Source organism: Pogona vitticeps, chromosome 1 (genome assembly GCF_051106095.1).
Source record: "Pogona vitticeps strain Pit_001003342236 chromosome 1, PviZW2.1, whole genome shotgun sequence".
NCBI lineage: Eukaryota > Metazoa > Chordata > Lepidosauria > Squamata > Agamidae > Pogona > Pogona vitticeps.
Window position 1 is genome coordinate 68804549 of NC_135783.1, and position 26471 is coordinate 68831019.

The following is a 26471-nucleotide window of genomic DNA, read 5'->3' on the forward strand; positions in this document are numbered from 1 at the left end:
GGAGGAAAAAGCCCTAAAAGTAAATTACAGTTTTGAACTACAGCTTGGAATTGCTACTAAGAGGAGTCATTTCATAACACAAGTGCTGACCAGCTGTACTGCAGATCAAGGTTAAAGAATTTGTAAAAAAAAAAATTGTCACCTAAATGTTTGTATATCTTTTACATTGTGTTGTATCACCATCTAATGCCATTAATACGTATTGCTTTAAAACAGCAGACCTAGCCAGTACCACCCTAGCTGTCCACTGAACCAAGCGGAATAAAGGATGTTTGTCTGGGTTATGATAAAGCACATGTAGAGTATAAATATGGGGGATAAAACTCACATTTGTATGAGGCATCTCATTCAAGGAGGGATAAAGAGTGTGAGACACAGAATGTACATGATGCCCGGCAAATGTTGTAAGACCAGCAGAAAAGATGACAACACAGCCCCCGAAAATAAACAATGGACTTCACAAATGCCTTTAACTGGCTTGGTTGCATGAGAATATTTGGTATTGATTTAGTGTGTGTTAACCACATGCTTAGAGTCTCAGTTACGCTTTTCACTTTATATATTCTTAATTTGAGAATTTTGATATTTCTTCATGTATTAGCAAGAAAACTTTTACATTTCTAAAGTTTATTTTTTTCCTTTTCAATAAAGTGTTCTAGAGAAGTATTTTCTGCCCTTTTGAGTTATAAGCTAGGGTATTTCAAAATGTATGTTCCTGCAATTATCAAATATGTTTATGACTTAGGTATGTGCTTACAGCTTAAATTCAATTTTCCTGTATTTTAAGTATTTGTGCCTACAGTTTTTCCTCACAATTGTAAGACTGTCTTCAATATATTTGAACTTCTTATTTTTGAAGTATGGAACCTAGAAACAATGTACAAATAAAAGTTTGTAAAACTGGACAAGTTGAAGTTGTCTAGAATTATGGCAAAAGGGGGGTGGAAGGGAGATGAATTTTGAAATATTTGTCTATGATTGTCTGATTTCACTGTGGGATTAAGCCTTAATTTGAATTAATGCCAGCTATGATGAACATAGGCTTTTGATCTTTGCCAGGAGATGGTGGGGATGGGGTGGCTGGATGTGTGGGGGGTGGTGTCTTTCTCTTTCCCCCCTGTGCTTAGAGCTGTAAAACAATGTTCACATCTTAATGTTCTTTTACTGCAAGAAAATGGATATTTCAGCCTTGTTAATAAATATATACAGGGTTGCCCTCAGCACACTTCCTGTCAAGTCAACAAATGCATACATTTAAATTATATTCTTAAAACCAAAGCAAGCAACATTATTGTGTTTCCACATGCTATGTACACTGAGGTTCAGACCTATGTTTCTACAGATGTTGATGTATAGCTCCGAATCTTCATCAGAATCTTCCACCAAATATCCTCCAGAACTCTTAATCAAGGGGTTCAAATCACGCTTCTTCAAGTCTTTATCAAATACATAGCAGGGTACCTGGAAATGTGCAGATACTAGAGATTACCAAAGTTTTCCACAACAACTCTCACCTTCCATCATACTCTATTAATTTACTGACACCACTGTGGGGCAGGGACAGCTCAGGCTTAAGGACTGGTGATGGTGCTGAGCACCTTCAGAAGTCGTGCCAAAACTAAGGAGTTGTTTAAAGCAGAACAGGCAAATTGAGTATTTCATTCCGTGGCTAAAATCCTACTGTTCAACTAGGCATGTATAAGTTGAGCTAATGCATGTGGTGGCTCTGCTAGCATCAAGCAGGAAGTGTATCAGTCATGATGGGGACATGCACTCAATTGTGCAATTCCATAGTACAATTCCTTGTTGCCAAGCATAACACCCAGCATATTTATGCCAGTGTAACTTTATGTTGTGCCACCATGAACAGGATAGCAGCCAATGTTTTAGTTGATCCCATGACATTACAAGAAACCTGATAAAGGGGCTAAACAGCAATCATTTAGAACAAAACTAGTGGATCATGAACTAGAAAACTGCAGTCTCAAATCAACTTATAAAGCTGTAAAGCCCACTGAACTGAAACATACTTCTGAGTGAACATGCGCAGTATTACAACAGAAGTAACAGTACTTTGCCTAGAACTTGCATTACCTCTTTTGTTGGTTTGAACAAGTCCTTCTTGCATGCAACAAAAGTCCTCCACTCAAAGTAGTGCACACATTCAGTTGAAGCTACAAATTCTGGGGAACCCTAATACAAAAAGCAATTGAAAACAACATTTGCCATTTCACATGTTGAAAATGAAAACAAAATTTAATCTCATCATCCAAACTAGCAAATAAATTTTAAAAGAAACTACAGCTAAAAGAAGATTAGTTATTCATTGTTGAATTATTTTTCTCGTGTAAACTGGAGACTACTTCAGCTCAGATGCATAAACATACTAAAAGGAAGAATCATCTTAGACCCTGGGATTATTGAGAACATTAACTACTGCAAAAAAAATCATACACCAATTATCACTAATAACTTATTTTCATAGGAATCATAACTTAAGCTCAAATGGTACCCACTCTTGGCTGAAAAGTGGGATATAAATATACTAATATAAAATTTATTGCCTATTTCAACAAAGGAGGAATAATTTATTTTTACTCTTATACTATTCAACTATAAATGGAAACATTCAATTTGGTATGAACCAAGTTCATGTATTATGCAGGAGCTAAAAGAGATTAGTAGAGAAGACCAATATCCTGCTGCATAACTCTGCCATGCAACAGGATTGACATCACCTTCAACAGAAAACTTATACTGATTAAAGACATCTTTTCTGATTTTGTGGTGCAAGCATCTCCATCTCATTGCTTGTGAGTTGCACACAGCCTGAAATAAAAAAGGAATTCTTTAATCAGCAGCCATCTGCCACTGATGATGATATCATCCTGTTGCAAAGGCAGACCTATGTATCAGAATACTGGCCAATGTGCCTATTTTTATGTCTTCAGAACAATGTCTAACCATAAACTATTTACATGTTGAGCTAACTTCCTATTTCTTAATATGTTTACATTTACATATTTATATAGATACTTGATATTTATTGCTTGCACTTTAATATTGCAATAGAATTTTTTAAAGCACCTTAAAAAAAGACTAAATCTACAGGACCCATTGCAATTAGGGATAATTGCATGCAACATCCATATATCATGAAAGAGCACAGAGATACTCCGTAATTTATACAGAATTTTACAAAAATTGAGGTTAATTGGAGATATTGCAACTACCTCAATTTCTTTTATAATTTTTGCAAGAGTTCTTAGCAATAATGTTATACTTACTAGGGTCTTCCCACAAAAGAAGTTGATATTACTTTGAACTACATGTTGAGTGCCTTGCTGTGAACATGATTTCGTTGTGTTGAACTCTAAAAGCAATTCAGAACTTCTCATCAGTGAGGAGACACCTGAAACAGAATTACAGAAGAATTATAGTATACATTATGCCTTGGCCTTTTAGGTCAATGTGATTTAAACACTACATACAAGATACAATTTATTTATTTTACCTTATTTTATTTCTTTCCTGCCTTTCTCCCTTCGCAGGGACCCAAAGCAATTTACCAGAAATTAAAATAAAATTCAGAGACAATTAAAATATAATAATTAATTTTAACCTGTAATATACAATAAAAATAAAAGCAAAAATACAGTAACAACATAGGATAATAAATAAATTACTGAAATCCTGTTGCATAACTAAGGACTGTGAACATCAACAACAGGGGGCAATCTTCAATAATTCTACTTTTGTATTGCGGCTTTTTCATCTCCCGTGTTCTCTCTTGTATTGTGTGAAGGCTGTCTAAGTCATGGAACAGGAGGAGGGTGTATTTAATTCTCAAAAATCACATACACCACCAATAATTTCATCTGGGGAAACCTGTGTCTGGGAATTAAATAATTCCTCCTTCTGCCCCACGTCTTCCACACAATGAAAGGGATTACACAGGAGTCATAAAAACCACAGGACATAGATAGGAAGTTTTTTAATTCCAGAAAATCTCTCCTTGTTGATGATGCCATCACCCTTCCACAGATGTAGTCACACCAACAGGATTTCAGAAAATAAAATGTTAAAAAGGACCAAGTCCACTAGGAATACCCTTTTGATTAAGGCTTACCAGTATGAACAAATGTTTCTCCTCATGTGTTGGTCTGTAGAGAGGAATAGCTACTGAACAGAAGAATTCCCAGAAACAGGTGCACTGATATGGAAGCTGCAAGAGCCCATCATATACACATCCTAGAACACTTTGCATATGGCTTGATTAGATAGCTTAGTGGCCATTGGTTCAGATCAGAGACAAATTTGGAGAACACTTGCTGTAGACAATCATTTTAGAATTCAGGCTGAACTACAAGAGACAAAATGCTGTCTTGATTTGTTTATGAAGGAGGGCTCTTAAGACAATTTATCAAAAAGAGATATTTTGTTATAGCTGCCTCAGGTAAAATTTCCAATGCTCGCTACACTAAATTGTTAGGGGGAAACTCATACATTCAGTCTGCCCATACACTCAGATTCTGTGCGGACCTGGCCAAGATCACTGCCTCTTCAAGTGTCCATGTTCCTTTCAGATGTGTGCACTTAGAGCAGTAAAAGACAATAACCAACACTGACATATCTCATGACAGTTAATGTTCATGGCTTCATACGTTCAGGTTATAATCATTTTTAAAATGATTGCCTAATAGTCATAACACACAAGCAGCCAGAGTCTACCACACATCTTCCCACTTCTGAGAGAACTAAATTCTCTTCACTTTTAATCAGGTATTCATCTTTTGTTTCCATCCAGTTAGTACTAACAGCTTGTTCTGGTTTCACCCAGAGCTTGGAAATTTTGTTACTCCCTATTTATTATCCTGTGGCAGTTATAATTTTCAACTATTATTTTAACTGAAATGCCAATACCATTATTTAGTTTAGTAATAATAATCAGGTACCAACAAGTCAATTCTTCAGGATTTTCCAGATACAGGATACTCAAAAGTAGTTTACCATTCCCTTCTTCTGAGGGTGTTCCAGAACTGTGTAGCTAGCCCAAAGCTACACAGGCTAGCTCTACTCACAGGAAGACACAGTAGGTAATCAAACTCCTAACCTCCGGCTCTGCAGTCAGGCACCTAAACCACTGAGCTATCCAGCCATTAATATTTTAGAGCAACAAATTGTCCTCAACTTTTTTTTAACTTCCCTGGATTCATCCCACATACACAAAAAATGTATGGTATTGGCGACAGATTTGTTTATTTCATACACTATCATAATTTCAACCACGAGTGTTAAACATTAGTGTCAATTTTCACTGGCTGTACTGACTGGGAAATTCTTGAGGCCACAGTCCAGAAAAAGTGACTTTTACAATCTCTCGTCTGGAAAAATATAAGGTACTTCAACAGTAGCTTCTTCGCTCAGTTAATTTTTCTAGAACACCCACATTACATTTCCAGAAGCTCGGCCCCAGTGTTTTCTGTGTTCCTCTTTTCTTCTCAGATTCATATTTATGATAAGATCACACAGACGTGCGTATTAGAGATAATCACAGTCTGTCCAGGAGACTTACAGACTAAGTCCAAAGCATTTCAGTGCCCCTGAACTTTCTAATGACACGCTGGGCAGGCTCAACTGGTTTCATTGTCTCTTCCAGATCTCAGCCATGGGTTCAAATAAACACAGTGTTTCTGCTGGCCATGGCAGCTCAGTTTCTCTCTGAGTCAGAGGGAGCACCATAAGTTAACTAATGTTATTTTTATTTTTATTTTTAAATTGTTAGTTTATGTAATATTATAATACTAGTATTTTTATATATATAAACAAACCCTTAAACATAGAAAATAAGTGTTTTAAGAACACCCCTACCCATCCTGTGTAGCAACTGACAGAAAGGGGGGATTTGCTTCCTAATTTTTCCAACAAGGATCAGTTGGAAACCATAAAACTGACAGATCTCCTGGTAATAAAACTATTGCCATGGATCTTTGATTAATGGAGATTTCCTGTAAGAAGACACTGTAACAGGTTCTTCATTATGTGGGAAGAATGCTACGAATTTTAAATGTCATGTGGAATATCCCATTTTAAATGTCATTTCCAGTTAACTGCAGAAAACCAATGCCTCAGCAGTGCTCAAATACCCTAGTACAGAAGCACCATCATAGGCATCCTTCAGTCTCGAGAGACTATGGTAACATGCTCTGAATCGAGGAATGTTCTCTCCAGAGCATGAAGCCTGGGTAAAGGAATATGGAGGATAGGCTGTTACCCAAGCAGCAGATCCCCCCTCTCCACGTTGCTGAAATGGTCCAATGGAAAGGCAAGAGCCAATACTAAGAATGCAACAAACTTCCCAAACCTATTCAAATCAGGTCAGTATTTGCTAAGAAACTACTTGGAAACCCCAAGTATAAGTTTGGTTATGTGTCTTACTTTTAAAAGGACAGACTTTTAGTCTTAAGTCTGTCAGAAATAAAGAATTGTAAGAAAGGAGAGCAGCAGCCTTCAAGTTTCCCCTCAACAATTAGCATCCGCCCATCTAGTCAAACCTTCATTATTACATTCAGGTACTGCTTTCAAATGTATATTCTGAGTTTGATGACAAACAATAAGATCTTACAGTGTTTTTTTAAGGTAAAAGGCATGTTAGAGTTTTAAAAACTCATTTAAATTCCAGAAGTAGAGCAGAACTATTTTGCCTTTACAGTTCAATCTTCAAGTACCAGAGAGAGAGAGAGAGAGAGAGAGAGAGAGAGAGCTTAATAAGTCAATGGGGTTGGTAAATCAGCTCCTCCGTAAATTATATACGTACCTATTCTAGTTGCAACTTACTACATTATTGTAAGTCATTACTAGAATAAGCCAGTATGATTCAATAGGCCTACTCTAAAGTGCCTTAGTACAGTAAAACAACAGGATTACTTCCAGTGCATTTGTACAGAAAAACAATCATGTGCATTTCCACCTGTACAGTACTTTGAAACAGATCATGCCATCTGCTGTTCTGATTCATGATTTAGCAAACTACCAGACCAAAGCGGTTGTTTCGCGGGCAACTGTCAAATTTTAATTTCACCATGATCACAAATTGTACATAAAGCATTACACACATTTCCACTGGCATATGTGCAGCAACACAAGATTTCTGTTCTTAACTTTCCAACCGTGTTGCCACTCTGAAATACTTCAATACAAGGCACTCCTATTAAATTCTGCCTTTTCTTTTCTTTTCTAACTGATCATTTTCATCCTCATGTGATTTGCTGTAAGAACTATGAAGCCAATTAAGATGCTGGTGTCTGAACAGGATATTGCCAGTTCTCCTGCCGCAGAGCCTGGATCCCTGCCCATTCAATAAGAGTGAAAGCTGATACAAATTTTGCCAATGCAATTAGGAGTTCTACAAGAAGGAGGAGAGCTTAAAAAGAATTGAGCTCTTCTCTTTCTTCTGCAGCCAAAGGGAAAAGACAAAGGGTGCATATTGCTATAAAGGTTATTGGCACTTATATCAATAAATGAATTGGCTCTAGGACTCAGATTACCAAAACAAAAACAAAAACCCCACAACCCACTAAGAAATCTACACAGTTGCGAAGAAAACCTTGGAATCATCTAAATCTATCTTGAATATATAAAATACTGTTTCCAGTGGAAGTGGAAGTCCACAGACTAGATAATGGTAATTTAATAGAAGTTGACTGTTAATCCTAAAGTAACACTAAAATGATCTGGCAAGTGACTTGCCATATATTCTAGGACTTCACTGACCACTGTTTGTATATGTCAGAAAATATGGCAGAACTTATTACGTTTTTCTACTACTGCCCGGGAAGCTTGCCATTTACCTGTTTTTAAACAAAGTAATTAATGCAAAACAAAAGGCATTTTTAGAATCTGAAGCATCTATGAAGATGGCTTGAGTTTTGAACCCAGGCCTACTAGTCAATAAACCAGAAAATCTGAGGATTTCCACTTGCAAAAAAATCCAGTATATGCTCGGGATCCTGGAAAGCTTTCTGCAGCACGCTTCCTGCTCACTTAGGGCGTTGGCAAGGCTACTGGATTTTACTGCTATCATGTTAAAGGTCCCAGACATTTTCTACATGAACAATGGAACACCCTGCGTCTCCACGTTGAAGTGAATAGTACCCAAAGCCACCCATTTCCAAGCCATAGAGCCAGCATCTATCCGAAGACAGCTTCTGTGGTCACGTGGCCAGTGCAACTAGACACGGAACGCCGTTACCTTCCCACTGAGGTGCTACCTATTTATCTACTCACATTTTAACATGCTTTTGAACTACTAGATTAGTCAATTGACTAGATGGGTGGGGTATAAATTCAATAAATAAATAAATAGGTTGGCAGGAGCTGGGACAAGCAACGGGAGCTCACTCAGTCACATGGATTCGATCTTATGACTGCTGGTCTTCTGAACTCACAGCACAGAGGCTTCTGAGGCCAGTAACTTGCAAATCTAATGTAAACATTGGATGTATCTATAATTACTGTTTGAATAACATCAGGCTTTTATATTATATCAATTCATAAATATGCTCAACAGTAAGATATGCTGGTCAGTTCCTTGTAAATACACTTATTTATTTGTTTAGTTAGTTAACTTATATGCCGCCCACACTATCCAAAGGTCTCTGGGCGGCTTACAACAATTTAATGACAGTAAAGAAAAGATAAAACAATTAAAATATATACTCTAAAAAGCTGCCATCAGGACCCACAATTGATATTATTTCAATTAAAAGCTTTCTGGAACAGGAAGGTTTTGACCTGTCACCGAAATGTCATCACTGTCGATGCCAGATGAATCTCAGTTGAGATGGCGTTCCATAGTTTGGGAGCAACTGTCGTAAAGGCCCTTTGTCTACAAGCCATCCCTTTTATCTCCTTGAGGGATGGTTCTTTCAGGAGGGCCCCCAGCTAGATCTGAACTGCGGGGTAGGTTCATATGGAAGGAGGCGGACCTTCAGGTATCCAGGGCCCAAGCCGTTTAGGGCTTTATATGTCAAAACAAGCACTTTGAATTGGGCCTGGGCAGCAACTGGTAGCCAATGTAGAATCGGCCTGATGTGTCCCCTAGTGCCCCACTATTCACCAGCCACACAGCTTGGTTCTGGACCAGTTGCAGTCGCTGGACCATCTTCAAAGGCAGCCCCACATAGAGTGCATTGCAGTAATCTAGACTTCCTGATGTTTCTCTCTCTCAAAAACCTACATATGCTGCAGAATTTTATGAAGCCCTACATATTTCAATTTTCACAAAATGCCTATTTCTTTTCAGAGACATTGGGATGTGGGATGAAGGAACTGCAGATGGTCCCGCTCCTCGCCCCTCCCCCTGCACCTGTCAATGGCTTTAAGATTTCAGGAACTTTTCATATTTACAAAGGTGCTTTCAGTTGACAGGGGAGTACAGCAAGGCTACACACAATAATTTTCCACAGAATGTTTATAGAAACAGAGGTTCCTCTTCAAAACAAGACAGGAGGGAAAGGGTCCCCCTGAAAGTATAAAGTGTTGGAATTATTGCAATCTTTGCATGCTGTCTCTAAGAGGTTTTGGCAGGGAGGGACTTTTCAGAGTTAGGATAAATGTCAATCAATCCAGCACCAACCAATAGTTCTCTCTCTGTGCCTCATATTTTGAAGAGAGCCATGCTTCTCTACTCAACAGTTCTTTTCCCACTTTTTTAAAAATCAGAGATATTAGAGACAGCCAAGCAGTGAGTCAGTCATGAAGCTAGTTAGTCACTTAAGCTCTGTTCATATAACATAATTATTTCTCTACAATATTCTGTTTTGCTCTATTCAAAACCATGAGTAAATGGACATTTTATTCTTTCTCTCTGAGTGAGTTACCGAGACAGTAAATGCCACCTGATGAGAACTAATTAATAAGGGGGAGGAGGTGTGTGAGGAGACTTGAAGCAAATTCTACTCTGCAGGTATCTGAATTTTTTCCTACTGCATAGCTAGATAAATTTCAAAACTCTGCCAAGAGAAAATTTGTAAATCACAAGTCTTGTTTCATCCAAGGCATCCCTGTGTATATTAACATAATAGTACACAGTAGTTTTTTGAATTTGGCTGCAGCAGCCCTTAAGTTTGATGTACAGGCATTTTTCCATGTTTGCTATTGGCTATAGCAGAATCAATATAAACAAAAAAATCAGACAGTCCTTCTGACACACTTAAAAACACTGGGCAGCTTCATGTGCTAGATATTTTGATAAACATGAATAAATGCCACAGCGTAAAAGAGGGAAAGAACACAATGGCACTGCTATTTTTAAAATCTACAGTCATTCTGTGAGTATTATGCAAGCTTGTACACAGGCAATTTTATGCCAGAGATGCAGAAGCATTAACAGCTTAATGAAGAGAATATTAAGAGAAAGATTAAGTAGAATTCATGAACTACTGCAGTAGTTTTTGCTCAGTGGCATACATACCACTTCAATTATGTCATTAAAAAGAAACATGAATAATAAATACAGTAACAAAACACCTGTAAACATATAGACATATTTCTCAGAAACAAACATTTTGTTTCTATCATAGGGAGACCTAGGTTCCTTGAGGGCATTACTGATAAAGTATAAGATATAAAATACACAAAATGACTGGACTACTGGATCTAAGGAACAAGGGAAAAAAGGCCCAGACTGGCATATTCTACCGCACAAATCCTTCGTAATATGTGAAGAATAGACCCCATACATACAACATTAATTTATAAGCAACTGAACAATATTTGCTTGGCAGTTCTTCATCTATGCCACCACTTAACTGCAGTAATTCAAGAGACTTATCAGCTAAAGTGACATCCCATCAAAGCAGCATAGCTTCACCTCCACATACTTTAAAAGCCACACTGCGCAATTCTTGGACACAGAGGCTTCTTTCAAAGTAGTCCTATTCTTCCTACCCTCCAAGAAGTTTGTGGCAAAAAAATTCTCTCCACAAAAGGTGGGATTATATTCTGATATCTATACAGATGAAATTATTTCTGGTTTCTCAAAATGCTAAACAGAAAGCATGCAAAAAGTGCAGCTTCTCGAAAGTAGTTTTTCCAACTTGATGGCCTCCTGATATTTGGGACCACAGTTCTCAATATCCTTGACTACTGGCTAACTGTGGATGAAAGGTTATTACCTATCATCAAGTTGAAGAAGGGTAGGTTAGAGAAATTATATTGAATGTAAGGAACCTCATGACTACAAGCCACAAACAAAATTAGCTTCCAAACAATTCCAAGCAGGTGGGTTTTTTTAGGACACAACACCCGTTGGATACGAGATCTTTGCATACCCTCATCCCAAATGTCAAGCTGAAAGCCTTATAATCCATATTTTAAGCATATGAAAAACTGCCAGCAGAACAGGAAATCTTCAACACAGAAACACTAAGAGATACACAGAGAAGCTGATGGACAGCATAGCTTGTTGAATTTCATGTAGTAAACAAATCTTTGGACTTACCTACTGAGAAATAGAGTTGGTTTTTTATGTCATATGCACAAATAGTACTGGAGCTTCCACATTCTGAGGCGTTACCACAGAGGTTTATCTTATAGTGTACTTTGTCAGGATTAACAGCTTCCCATGTATAGCTGAAAATGGGGAAAAAAGGTAAACTTAATAAGTGTTGGTGAACTGTCCTTAACAGCTGCTTCAATTCACTTTGCTAAGAAATACCTTAAAGTCCGTGACCATTTCATTCACACTTGATCAATGAAGTGTTTTCAACTGCCCTGCTAATAATCTGAAATCTATAAATTTATTTATTTATTTATTTAATTTGTATCCCTCTCCCATTAATATCACAGCACTATTTTGGGCGGGTTACAACATGTAAAATAGAAAACAAAAATAAAAATACGGACATTAAAACCAGTAGTAAAACAGATCAGTTTTCAAACAGTTAAACGAAGATAGGAGTACATTTCCATTAATTTCTGGCAAGTCATCTATTGCTTGGAAAGCAATACCTCAAATACATGGGGGGAAATTACCTCAAATGCACAAACCAAACCATGTGTTTATTATTGTTCAAAGAAATTTGCATTTAATTTTAGAGAAAATCAGAGAAAAGAAGCTACCTTATACAAAATCAGACCATATTAAAAAAAGACAGATCAGGATTTACTAGTCTCCAGGTGATCTTCAGTAGACCAAGGACTATCAACTCCAAATGGTTTATCAATAATGAAGATAAAGTATTTTTCCTTCTCCTAAATTAAGCTTTTTTAAAATGCAGAAAAAAGGGAGGTCAAAACCTTCCTGTTCCAGAAGGCTTTTAATTGAAATAACAACTGTGGGTCCTGATGGCAATTTTAATTGTATTTTAATCATTTTATCTTTTATTGTATTTTAATTGAATTTTAATTGATGTAAGCTGCCCAGAGACCTTTGGGTAGAGTGAGTGGCATATAAGCTAAATAAATAAATAAATAAATAAATAAATAAATAAATAAATAAATAAATAAATAAATATCAAAATGTCTGTATGAAAGCTCTAGGTTCTGTTACTGAGAACAAATTCCTGGACTAGGAGTATGTGTTAAAGGCATTTCTTCCACCTGTCTTCCCAAGTAACTACTGTACTTCCCACCTGCATCCAGTTAATGAAATATGTGTTCTGACAAAAAGCTATTTTGACCCTACCAGCCTAAGTGTGCCAGATGCCTGGTAAGTACTGACTGGCAACAGCTCTCCAAGGTTTCCAGATGGGACTGTCGGGGAGTCTTAATCAAGTCCAACCTGGAAATGCCAGTAAATGAACAAACCCTTCCACATGCAGAGCAAGCATTATACAACTGACTTCCAGATACAACCCAAGAATGTCACAAGGGATGAAAATGTGACCTAGAAAGTACTTTCCCACCACTGGTTAATTCTTACTGCTTCACACATTTCTGTTAAGCTACTGATTCTTCTAAGTATACTGTGAACAGGTCCTTCTCCTGCCATGGGTGCCCCCCCCCCCCCCCGTAGGCGCGGAAATGAGGGACGGAGGCTCACTTAAAACTCTAACAGGTTCTTTTTTATTATTTAACACTTCTTGTTCAACAGCTTCAAATGGGTCAATCAAACTTAACTCTGGCAGAACTTTGTAACTCCGGACCCTTATTTCTGGCGTTGTCCAGTCACTCCTCACACTGGGGCTGACCCAAACCGCTCGCGATCCGCACAGATCACCCCACAACAGGGATGTCTCGCCCAGTCCCCCTCGCGCAGCTGCTGGAGTAAAGAGGGAATGGCACGAATCACCTTCTGTCCCCCACGCTAGTTGCATGGGTACACAACCACAGTCCATTCTACTGGCTCCAGCTCTCCTTTTGCAGAATTATCCACAACGGGATCTGGCAGCAAGTCTCCTCCAGTACGGAGATTAGGGAATTCCTTTAATAGTCCAGTTATGTCTCCCTGTTCACTGTCTTGCTCTGTCTGTACCGCCCTGTCCTTCCTTCCTCCAGCAGGTTCGTACGTTATACAAAAAGCGCACACATTTCCCCCCACATTTATGATCTCCTCCCATGCAATCAAATCCTGCTCCTCCCCCTTGTTGTCAGCCAGGCAATCCTCCACCGCCTTTCTCTTTTCTTCCTCTTCTTGTTCTATCACCACTAGCACTCCCTCTATACAACCGCAGTCTTCTTCAGAGGTAGATGCATTGGAGGACGGCACACTGATGTCTCTCTGCTCACATATACCTACATACAGTATTAGAACAGTTCAAAGGACCTCCATGGTAAGATCCAAATTATTAACAATCAAAGCTATACTGAATGACTCTTTCCAAAAGTTTATTAAGCAGCTATAAGTTTCTTTAACCATGTTATTTCAATGCATTCACCCTTGGAAGCCTATGTATTCTCAATGTGGTCACCATGAGACTCTCACTTCTGCAACCTTGGCAGTGGGACCTTCCCTTAATGAAATGGGAGCTGCTTTGTCCATACACAGCCCCTTAATAACAACAGTACTTAAAAAGGCCAAGTCATATAAAGCTAAGATCTAGCAGAAACTGTGTTAACCAAATGTAAAAGGTAAAGGTTCCCCTTGACAATTTGTCCAGTCGTGTCTGACTCTAGGGGGCGGTGCTCATCCCTGTTTCCAAGTCGTAGAGCCAGCGTTTTGTCCGCGGACAATCCTCCGTGGTCATGTGGCCAGCGTAAGTAGACACGGAACGCCATTTACCTTCCCACCAAGGTGGTACCTATTTATCTACTCGGATTTTTGCATTTTGCATGCTTTCGAACCGCTAGGTTGGCGGGAGCTGGGACAAGCGATGGGGGCTCATTCTATCACGTGGATTCAATCTTACGACTGCAGGTCTTCTGACCTTGCAGCAGAGGCTTCAGCGGTTTAACCCACAGCGCCACCATGTCAGATACAAATTTAGAAAAGAGTTAAAACAAAAGCAAATCAAATATTTCAAGAACAATGTGCTTAAAGCTCTCTCCAGTTTTCAGTTATGAATCATGTGGTTGTCAGTCAACTGGAACATATTTGTTGTGTAGGAGGTACAAAGCCAGGCAAAAGGAAGTAAGGGCTATTAAATTCTGTAAGTATACACTAGGCCATGGCTTACCTATTTCCATCTGACTACAGTGGGGTCTTGACTTAAGAACGGCTCGAGTTAAGAACATTTTGACTTAAGAACCGCTCTCATAGGAAAATATTGACTTGACTTACATACTTAGATTTGAGTTAAGAACTGGAAAAAAAACCCACGTGGGAGGCAGGGAAAGTGCAAAATGTGAACTTTCCGTTAACTGTTGGCCAGTGAAAAGGGTGCCTGTCTGCTTCCTCACTCCTCCCAGCGTTTAGAGAGTGGATTGGGAGACAGTCTTCGGACTGCCTGGTACTTGTACTGCCTGGACTGTATTTTCCCTGCCTTCCCTGAACCTTTCTTGACCTAAGAAAAAAAGAAACAAAATATCCCCCTCTAGTGGTCAAAGGCAAAATAGCTTCCCATTAGTTTCTATGGCCGGAAAAGAGCAGATACGGATCAAATGGTTTTCAATGCATTCCTATGGGAAATGCAGATTTGACCTGAGAACTTTTTGACTTGAAAACCGCCTTCCAATACGGATTAAGTTCTCAAGTCAAGACCCCACTGTAGTACTACTTTTACAGTTGAATTAGAGCAGTCTCCAGAAGATCTAATCAACTGGCCAATCAAATACTGACCAAGTATTTTAATCTTAATTTTATTAGAACAAACATACTTTAAACATTGACAGGTCTTGTGCTAGTTATGATTCGCTAACTGCTATCGCCAGGGGTCCACAAATTTTGCCTGACTCTGGCAAAAAAAGAGTTGTAATTCACAATCCAGAACCCACCCACTCCCAATACAGAGCAGGTGTGCCTCTGGTCTTTTGTTCACTGTCTCTCCAAAATTTGGGAACCCTCCCCAGCTAGGAACTGGAGAGAGGGCTGGGGAGTAAGTGGAAGGAGTACCTGAGCAATTGCAAAACACCCTTCAAATACTTCTAATGCTACATCCCTCTCCAGCTCCCAGCTTAAGAAAATGGTTGGCATCTCAGAAGTATAACAGAATTGTGAAGGGACAAGACCTCTCCTTTTCAGTTTCAAAATCAAGAAAATGCCCAGGCCTTACCATGTTCATAAAAAATGGTAGCATTTGCCGCTAGGCACAGGAGGTTTGTATTTCTTGGCCTTTGGTCTTGAAAACTCACCAGGAATTTCCGCAGCCAGAATTCTGTAGCCTAGAAATTGAAGTCTTCATAGAAGTTTTCATTTAAACATTTGGAGAATGAAAGGTCTGGTAGCCATTACCCACCTGTGAGAAGAAGGAAGCAGCTGGGAAGGGCTAAAGCTCCATAGAGGGCCCAAGAGATTATCAGACTGCTTGTCTCTCAGGCCATGAAGTACAGAATGCCTCTCAAAAAATCACCCATTCCCTAATCTCTTGGAGCTCTTATGGAGGTCAGCCCCTCCCAGCCATTTCTTATTTCTTCCTTACAGGCAGCAAATGGCTGCCAGAACCTTCATTCACCAACTGCATTTAACTAAAAACGCCTCCTGTAAAGATTTTAATTTCTTGGTTAAAGCCCCCCCCCCCGAATTCCAGCTGACAGAGCTCTTGGGAATTCTGAAGCATGAAGTCCAAAAAATACAAACGTCCTATTCCTATTTGCCACAGTACTTACAGTAAGTAGTGAATCTTTGCTACTGAGAAACAGTGAAAGCAACAACTTTTTAAATAAATAAGTAAATTATAACTTCCAAATAATGTAAGCAAGTCATTTGCTGATCAGTTCTTGTTTGGCTTTCATCCTGGGAATACCAAGATCAACCTACATTTACATTCTAGAAAAAAACATTAAGCTCAAAAAATAAAGGAACAACAACTCCTAGTCACAACCAATTCTTCAGCCATCTATAGCACCACAGAATATCACAATCAAAGACCTACAGCAGTCAATATTTGCCAACACTAACTACTTCAGAGCATAAACTAAGGCACACATTAACTATTGCTCTCCCATACAGCTTCATCATATAGAAAACCAGCAGTCAGACAGAAGTCAGCAGAATTATGTGATCAGAATACATTGTGCATTTTATTAAATGATGACATAACTATTATTAATTACAGGGGGACAAGGGTGGAGAAAAGAAGAGTAAACTTCAAGGATATACAACCTTTAGCTGGACATATTCTACAGAGCAGACTGGTTTGGGAAATGTGTGATCCCCTGGGTCTTTTTTGAGTTCAGCTCTCATCATTCCTTGCCAGCACAGCCAACAATGAGAAACTATTAAAGTCACAATTCATGTGTTCCCTCTCCCTTTTGCAGATACAATGAGATGAAGTTGAATACTGGCAGACCATGAAAGGACAGAAACATGAATCAACATAAACTCTGCTCTGGGCACTGCTGCAAACATAACAGTTAATTACCCTTAACTACTGACAACAATTATCAACATTGATGATAATCACCATTCCCTTGTAAGCTAGCATTCAAACCAGTTACAATTCCTGGACTAGAAGCAACCCTTCAGAAAGTTTCAAGTTTCTTCAGCTTATACAATTGTTTATGTAACCTCTGCACCTCAATATAACTATACATTCATGCTGCCACTAACAGGGAGGCTCTACACGTTAACTAATGTACTGCAGATAGTTTTTGTAAAACTGATGCTTTGAAGAATGCCCCTACTACCAATGGCCCCTATTACCACAAATGCATTCTATATAATCTAATTAAAACATTGTTGCTACTAAAAATGAATCGCTGTTGATTTTAAAAGATAAGCAGCAGGTTTCTGACATGTCAACATTCTCCTGAACTCAGTTAGGTTTTAGTAAACCTCTAGTCCAGGCAACTTGTGGCCGTTCAAATGTCAGACTGAAACTTCCACCAGGTTTTCCAATTGGTTATACTAGCTACAGCCGACAAGGGCAGTAATCCAGTGAGAACCCAAAGGCCACAAACTGCATATTGCTGCATTAATTAATGTCCCCACGTTCGCAGGCATTTAAATGAATATATAATAGGGTTACATTCTACTTAGTATGATGACAAGGGCTGAATGCTATGAAATACATGGAATGATTTTAGCAGTTAGAAAAATGGAACATTACCCTTTTGATAAACTATCTTCAGGTAACGCACATCTCATTCATACATTGAACTACTGTTTGAAGTTGTGTTCACTGACCCAGAATGTACTGTTATATATAAGAATAAGTTCACCTCCTGGAGAGTTTTGGTCAAATATATTTGGATTGTAAATAAATTTTTAACTTAAGGTGTTAATCCAATAAATCACCATGATTACTCAACATGCCTTCTTTCCTCTCAGGCAGAAGAATAATTATTTCCCACTTTTGTAACTCAGAATTCTCCCTGCTAAACTGAAGTAGATTACAGTATAGCATAGGGATTAAAAGATAATGTTGGGGGGGAGCTCAAATCTCCCCACAACCATGAATACAACACACAACCTTACACAAGTGTTATTCTTTCAGTCACACTACCACTGCCCACAACATACTGGGCATAATGCTGTTGGAGCTGATGGGGGTTGCAGTCCAACAACAGCTAGAGGACCACATGTTTCATACCTCTGGGTCAGGGTGTGATCCCTAAGATTTATAGTTCATTCACAGTGGGTGGGTTTTAAAAAAGATGCTCAGTGGGGAGAATATGAGTGAGAAAGGGAGGGTATTTGTGGTCAGGAAAAATGAAATAGAAAGCTAAAAATTTAGGTTGCATTAGCTTCAGGTACAGCCTTAGTATGGATACAATGGTATCACCATAAGATGCTAATGCAAATCAGTTGAATCAGTATCTGCTAAAAGTACACCTATATATTTCATTTACAGTCTTTGTAAAGCAAGGCAATTATTACTGCAGGAATAATAGAAGACTCCAGTGATCTCCCTCCATGTTACAGGGTGTAGTTTCTCTGATACTTTCCTGGATTATACCACTGGTTCTTAACCTTTGTTACTCCGATGTTTTTGGACTGCAACTCCCAGAAACCTTCACCATCAGCTCTGCTGGCTGGGGTTTCTGGGAGTTGCAGTTCAAAAACACCTGAGTAACAAAGGTTAAGAACCACTGGATTATACCACTTAAGTAGAAAACCTTTGACAACCTTCTCTTGCTTCATGCACAGAATATTGATATAATGTCTTATGTATACAACCTCATGACCCAAGATCATACAGAAATACTATAATAAGTATTGCTGCTTTGCTTAGCAATGAGACATAACACTCTTACATAAGACATCAATGTATTTTAGACTATTCTGAGTACAGAATACTGCCGATTAGAAAGGATCACAGTTGAGCAGTCAAGCCCATGTTCTGCATTCAAAGGTTTCCTCATATCTCTATGGAAGGCTGGATGAAAGCCTTATCTCAAACTCTAGAGACCTGCTCCCAATCAGCATAGAGAATAAGCTAAATGGAACAATTATCTGACTGCAAACTCAAAAGAAAAAAAACAGCAGGTGGAAGCAGAAGTGGTGGTGGAAGGGGGAATCCTGGGCATGGAGGTGCCTGAGATCTCACTCTGGATCCACTGCCAGCTCCAGTTTCTTCAGATCCAATTAAAAACCCAATTAAAAACATGGTTGTTTATTCAGGCCTTCCCTCCAGCCAATTCTTAATTTATTTATCTTTTTCTTTATTTTTTCTTTCTCTTACTTTCCCTATATTTTTTTATTTTATTGTACTTGTTATTGAATTAGTATACACTTGCCTGTGTTTTATTGTTCATTTTTGTATTGGAAGCCGCCTAGAGTGGACTGGTAGTCCAGATAGGCGGGGTATAAATCAAATAAATAAATAAAATAAATCTTGGCCTGCTACCTGTGAGTGTGCCAGCACGTGGCTGCAGCTGCTTCCTCAGGTTTGACTGCGGGGGGGGGGGGGAGTAATGATCTGCCAACTTATGGCTCGCATGCCCGCAGAGAGGGCTCTGTGTGACAGCTGTGGCACAGGCTCACCATCGCTGGCATATAGGTTCAGCTTTTTACATTTGTATATAATAAAATGCTAATTGCTGACTGCTCGTTCCCAAAGATCTTTGTGAACTGAACCTTTGTGCCATGTATTATTTCATCAAAAAGAGGAAACAACAGGTATTAGACAGCTGATTTAACCTCTCATCTTCTTAAACTAGTAAGAGAACAGGTTCATCCTGCTACTTAGATTTGCAACTACATACATTATATTAGGCATACGCAATCCTTTTGATGTAACAGGGTCCAACCTATTCAACAAGTGACATAAAAATAAAGAATTAATTGCACCTATTCCACGGAGGAAAGCCATACTTGAGCAACTAAGTGTTGTTCTGCAACAATATTTTCCAAAAGGAAATTTTATTCAAATATTTATTTATTGAATTTAATATTGTTGCTGATACTGTTGTTAGTTGCACCATCTGGCAACCAGGCCACCCTGGGCAGCTAACAACATCAGCAACAATATTAAAACACAATGAAAAATAAATTAATATATAACAAAATAGGATGAATTAAAACAGATGGTAATGAAGGTGGTAAAAAGGGGTGATGGAGAGGATGGCAAAAAGGATGGTAAAAGGGAGGCCAAGATCTTAATGCTCTCGGAAAGCCTGGTGGAAGAGCCAGGTCTTCAATGCTCTTTTGAACCCGTCCAGCGAGGGTGCCAAGCTGATCTAAATAGGCAGGTTGTTCCATAGGCCGGGGGGGAGGGGGCAACCACTGAGAAGGCCCAGTTTCTTGTTCTTTCCCTCGGGGCCTCCTTCCGGGTCAAGGCCCTCAACTGCCCTGCCCATGAAGAACAGGTATTACGGACAGATCTGGCTAGGAGCAGGCTTTCTGATAGGTACCAAGGTCCTAAACCTGTTTAAGGTTTATTGAAAACCATTTATTGAAAAAGTGTAACATCTTGTGGTTAAACAAAATTTAAAGGAAGACTGACTAGGAATTAAAACTATGTTAACAGAAGTCATGGAAGGAGGCCATGACCTCTCCCTTTAAGAATCAAATACACTGCTCCAAGCTACACCATAAAATACAGCAGTAAGTCTTTAAAGTGGCACAATGTTTTTTTCTTCATTACTTTTCATTTTTCTTGTTTTTACTTGATATTGCTCCAATAGTTGTACCCAAGGACACCTCAGTCAAATTCTCTGCAGAGCTCTTTTTCCACGAAGTCACTTCTCAAGTTCTCTATGGCAGTACTGTATATTTTGCACAAGCCATATGCTAAAATAAACTCTGGCTTTCTCCTGATAACGTCCGATCAGCAACTGGCTTTAAAAAAAAAAAAACCACAGCTTCGCCTCCCAAACAGACCTGCGATGAGGTCCCAAAGGCAATTTTCTTCAGACACACACACACACACATACTCACTCAACAGAACAGCTGTGACAGACGCGGCAGAAATTTTTTTAACACACAGAGTTCCCTGGTGAAGTAAACATTACACGCCTCGCTATAATCAAGAGGGGGCCCGGGACAGTCCTCGTTTAGCGCTCCTTGCACACATTAACGCCTGCGAACTGCGTGCCAGGCGCTGCACAGAGCAACCCAGACAGAAATAATTCGGTCTCTGCCTGGAGAGTTTAAAATTCGGCAAAAGCCATCACCGTGTCTCTAAACAGAGACATCTTTGTGATTTCAGGACGTCGACGAGGCCCAGCGCCTCACCGCACGGGCTTTCCCCAGGTGTGCCAAAGCAGGACCAGCACTCACCCGCACAGGTCCCGGTAATTAAAGCTGCTCTGGGCCGCCCCGGAGGCGAAGCTGCCTCCCTCCGGACTCGGGAACAGCAGGAAGAGCAACGGCAGCCAGCGCAGAGCCCCAGGCCCGGCCGGCCGCGGCGGGGGCGCCCCGCCAAGAGGGGCGCAAGCGGGGCGTCTCATGGCGGCGGGCGAAAAGAAACTCAGAGGTTACTCCATTGACATAACCGAGCAAGGAAGAGGAAACAAGCGCGAGCTCGGAACGGGATCATGTGACTCCTTCCGCACCACAACCCCGCGCCTCTCATGTGACCCGCGCCGCGCCCGTCACGTGGCGGCAATCATGTGAGGCGGGGCGTGAGGAAGGGCGCCTCCTGGCGTCGTGGGGGGGGGGTTGAGGTGTTGGGGAGGCCGAAGCTGATTGGCTACTGATCCAGCCGCGAGGTGGCTTGATCCCGAAGAGAGAGCTCGACCGCTCTTCTTGAACGAGGCTCAGTTGTGCAGCGCTCGATTAGTCACCCTTTGGCCACTTGGGCCTGGCAGGGCAGCTGGGTTGACAAATAGTTCGTCGGCAGTTACCCCGACTATTGGGGCGGGGAGATCTCCTTGTTCACAGGTGCAGATCGTCTCGTCCCTTGATGTTGCAGGGCGAAAAGAGGCACATGTGAATATCTTCTGCAGTCTAGCGTCAAGCCCCAGAGGCCCAGTTACTGGTAGCTACACGTGTTAACGATGCATGAGGCCATTTGGGCGGCTCATTTGGAAGCAGGGCCGAGCCAAAACTTTTCATGGCAGAAGGAAACATCTCTTCATAATACACACTTCGCAGGACCCAATCAGTCTGCTTTATCATCTGAGGGAGAAAAGCCCACAAGGAGCTCTCCTGACCCCAGAAGGAATAATACAGCGACAGTGAATTAACTATTAATTTGATGCCCTTTTGTGACGGCTGCTACTTCAAGACCACATGCTAGAAGAGCCAGCCCTGCTCCTGAATCAGTCTACAAGGTTTTAGTGACTGCTTGGAAGCCAGTTTTACACTTCTATGTGGAAAAGTAGCTAGAACTGTGGGGGTGATTAGAAAAAGCTGCCCCAACACAGCCTAGGGAAAATCCTGTGCAAATACAGTACTCAAAAGTATTTTTCTATATTCCATGACTCTGGAAGCAGACATTTATAGTAGATGATGTCATGTATTGAATGCTGGAAGCACTCAAGCCTTTAATGTAAAACTTGTATAGTTAGAGGAATATTGCTTTTTTAAAAAGTGACTCAAGCTGTTGATTTCAGTTTTCAAAATGATACATTGACTATTAATTGTTACAGCTAATTTGTATGGGGCATGCAAACTCAGTCTTGTCAATATTTACTTGGAAGTAAGCTCCACCAGATTTGATGGTGCATAAAAACAGCCTTAATTTGCAAATTAAGGGTGTATAAAATAGACCCTTAATTTGCAAATTGCTTAAAAATCTCAATTTGTCTTGCAAGAAAATTGTGAAACAGACAATAGAAATCAGTATGTTTTGAAGTCAATGCTCGTGACAAACATGTGATCCATAAAAGGTAGTCATACTATTGTTTAAATAAAGGTTAAATGATTAGATGGCCTTTAAAGAGCAAAGGTGTGTTGTTTTAAAGAAGACCTACTGAATGTGAACTAGAAAACTAGTTTGTTGGTGCTGTTTTGTAGTGCCATAAGCAAAGAAAAATGCAGTATGTACTTTCCTAGGAAGAAATGATTAAAAATGATAGAAATTATTTTCATATAAACGTGTTGTTACTTGAGGTTTTGTGCACTTCCAGCATAGACATTAGAGAAAACTTAATAGTACAAGATACAGAAAGCATAGAGGGGAAAAATCTCACTGACACATCATCTGTAGTATCACCCTTCCTTACCAGTCATAAAACAACATGCTGTCACAGGCCCCCATGTTAACTGTGCATGTATTGATCCAATGCATATACAATGATAGAGAACAGATACTGGAATACTACTGTGTTTTCCATTATATGAACTACTACCCTGTGTCAGAAGCATTTCCAAGGTGGGAGGAAATGGTGCTGTCACTGCCTAGGAGATACCGAGTGTGCTCACAATCTTCACATTCTTTAGGGAGGTTCCTTCCATGTTCCCCACATGAATTATTGTGGTGCTGGCAAGGAGTGCTCAGAAATTTTGAACTACCAACAGAATTGGGGACCCTGTGGATTTCAGAGGTAGCTGGACTTTGGCTAACATCAGCCCTAGCCAATGAAGTGGAACATAATGAGACTTTATTGTTATTACAGTGGACCCTCTACTTAGGGAATTAATCCGTATTGGAATGGTGGCTGCAAGTTGAAAAGTCTGTAGGTCGAATCTCCATTGACCTACAATGCATTGAAAACCGATTAATCCCATAACTGGCAGTTTTTATTCTATTTTTGTTCCATTTTGGTTTTTTTCTGGTCTGTAAGTCGATTCGCCGGCTGCAAGTCGAATCTAAATTTTGCAGCCAGAGAAGTCTGTAAGTCGAGCCGTCTGTAAGTCGAGGGTCCACTGTAGATTTTTAAACTGAAGAAGATAGGAGCTGTAGAACAGGAAACATCTGAAATAACATCAGTTGTTTGATTGTTGGAGATTTTTCTTCCTCACATTTCTCCAGTCTCTAGTGACCTGCTAGACACATTCAACAAACAAATAAATTTTACTGCAGAGGTGACTAAAGAAGGCAACCAGGCTGTATTCCAGCTTCAGATGCTAGATGTACTTATACAGACAATGGTTTCAATCCTAAAATTACTTACCTGTGGAACAGGCCTGATCCTGAAACTAGTTCAGCTAAGAACAGCTGTTTCTAGGACACCTGGTTCCAAAGGCTTGATCCTGAAACAAATTGTTTGATGATAAAGGCTGATCTTGGGGCTACATATTGGGGGCAGAACTGAGTTTCAAGCTAGGGTGAGAGGTGGCTGCAACATTTCTTTATATTATGAGGAAAATAGGAATTACAAAAAAGCTGTAGGATGGCTGCCAGAACACCCCCAACCCCATGTTGCTTTGCTTCATTTGGTGTGGCTAGAGCAATGAATCTTTCATAGCACCTTTTCCCCTGGCTTGAGGGTTGTGAAAATAATGAAAATCAATGGTTTCAGTCAGACCCTCCATGGAAGGGATGCACTGACTGACACAGATGTTAAGTTTTGCAAATACTTTTTTTACCTAGAAGGAAGAACAAGCCATTAACTGACTACAGGTTAATTCCCTTCAAAATAGTAGGCTATAAATTAATCTTATTTGTGGGGTGTGGAGCGTTGAAGAGATGGTTACTGTCAGTCTTTGTCAGGGAGCATGGCAGTTCTGAAATTGCTTCCATACTATCACTCCCCAATTAATGTTTAATATTATATAATATTTTCAACAATGAAAGATTTAAATACATACAGTACTCCATGGTATCTCTCCCTTCCAACACAAGAGCATGAAGCAGACAGATTGCCCAGGGAACATCAGAATCAATTAATCTGATGTTCAGAACTGGTGGGATCTCAACTTTCCTATCCTAACATACAAGGTTAAAAAAATTACCATGTTCTAACAGATCAAAGCACTGGCTGACTAGAAGCATAACAAGGGAAAAAGGACTTTCCTGAAAAGTCATCAGCAAAAGAGATATATCTGCATGTTCATGCCCTGGTAATTTGGGATTATATCCTGACAAATATTGAGTAATGAATTGGATCTTATTTCAGAACATTAAGATGAGCTGTGGACACACAGGCATAGTGATAAATCAGTATTTCATCAGATGGAAAATGAATTTGCATTGATTTTAAAACAATATTTTTAAAAAGTTAGATAAGTGGGTGCTTCTTTAGTTTGATGGGGAAAGTGAGAAAAGTATTGTTAACTGTAAAAAAAAAACTAATTTTAATGCATTATTTCCAAGCTCTGGGCTTATTTGATATGTGCCAGTCATAGAACTTGAAAAAAAAACACCTTGTTCTTAAAAAAATACAGCAGTTAGAATTTCTGAGCCCCATAGGCTCAAGATTTCTAGGAGTTGTCGGCAAAAGTGGTATTTCTGACCACAAATCAGATAACTGCTGATGTCTTGAAGGATGGCAAGATCATACAAATTCTGGTGAGAAATGTCCAAAGTGACAGTACTAGCATGGTGGAGATGTTAGACTATTAGAGTGAGGAACAAATACTTCAGACCCACACAGTCATTTCTTATTATATCAGTTATAAATGGGAAAACATTGAAAAGGAGTGATTTAGCCATGGTGACATGATGATGAATTGGGAAGTGTGGACCTTGAGTTTACATTTTTCCGTTCCAGTTTTTGTCTAATGGATTTGCTTTCCCATTTTCTGCAGAGGTTGAATAGTAGCAGGGTAGATATGTCACTCTCTGGATTCATGTGTATTTTTTATGTACTACTTCCTCCTGGTAGAAATTTTCAAAAAAACGTTCTGGTTTTTCAAGGTCTGTCTGTTTCTGCTGCTCTGTTCTGAGAACAGGTATGTAACCTTTTGGGCAATAAGAAAACCAATTTATTTGCTACTTTATTTCTGTGAGGACTGTGATTCTTTAAAGGGTTGCCCATGCCATTTTAAAAGCAAGTGTAACATAACAATGTTATGTTATGTTACACTGGTAATGGTGTGGCTAAAAAATATTGTAAATAAATAAATAAATAAGAATGTGCCACTGACCTCACACTCTATGTAGTATATAGATGATTAAAATAATTCTCTCAGTCCCACCACCTTCTCAGGTGCATTTGGAGGGGACACAGGAGAGCACCTTCTCTGTTGCTGCTCCTAAACTTTGGAACTCCCTTCCACTGGAGACCAAGTTGGCCCCATCTTTGCTGTCCTTCTGCAAGCAGAGAAAGATCTTTCTCTTCAGGCAAGCTTTCTCTCAGTAACTGCCTGTCTCAGTCAGGCTTTTTAATTGATGGTTGTACTTTACTGTTTTAAATGTGTTTTGGTGTTACTTTTGTTTAACATTTCTCAGAGTGGTATTTGTTTGATCCTTTTTAGTATTTGTAAACTTACTGTTTTTAGCTTTCAATATTGTTTTTGAATGATGCAGGCCACCTTTGTAGAATCAATTGCTTTTAGCTTTAAATATTGTCTTTTAATGTTATAAGCTGCCTTGTGTCCTTTTTAATGAGAAAGGTAAAATAAAAATATTTTAAATAAATAAATATTGTTGTTATATTCT

General features: G+C 39.4%; 1 protein-coding gene across 2 annotated transcripts in view; it reads right to left on the bottom strand.

Moving 5' to 3' along the window:
• The window catches only part of IGF2R (insulin like growth factor 2 receptor), an 86058-nt gene extending 64470 nt beyond the window's left edge, over window positions 1-21588 (bottom strand). For both annotated transcript variants that reach the window (XM_020809104.3, XM_020809112.3), the window contains exons 1-5: window positions 21263-21588; window positions 11504-11634; window positions 3288-3412; window positions 2095-2193; window positions 1329-1461 (exon numbers count right to left, since the gene is read on the bottom strand). In XM_020809104.3, the coding sequence (XP_020664763.3) occupies window positions 1329-1461; window positions 2095-2193; window positions 3288-3412; window positions 11504-11634; window positions 21263-21432 (658 nt within the window). In that variant the 5' untranslated portion in view covers window positions 21433-21588. The remainder of the gene's footprint in view (window positions 1-1328; window positions 1462-2094; window positions 2194-3287; window positions 3413-11503; window positions 11635-21262) is intronic.
• Between the last annotated feature and the right edge of the window lie 4883 nt (window positions 21589-26471).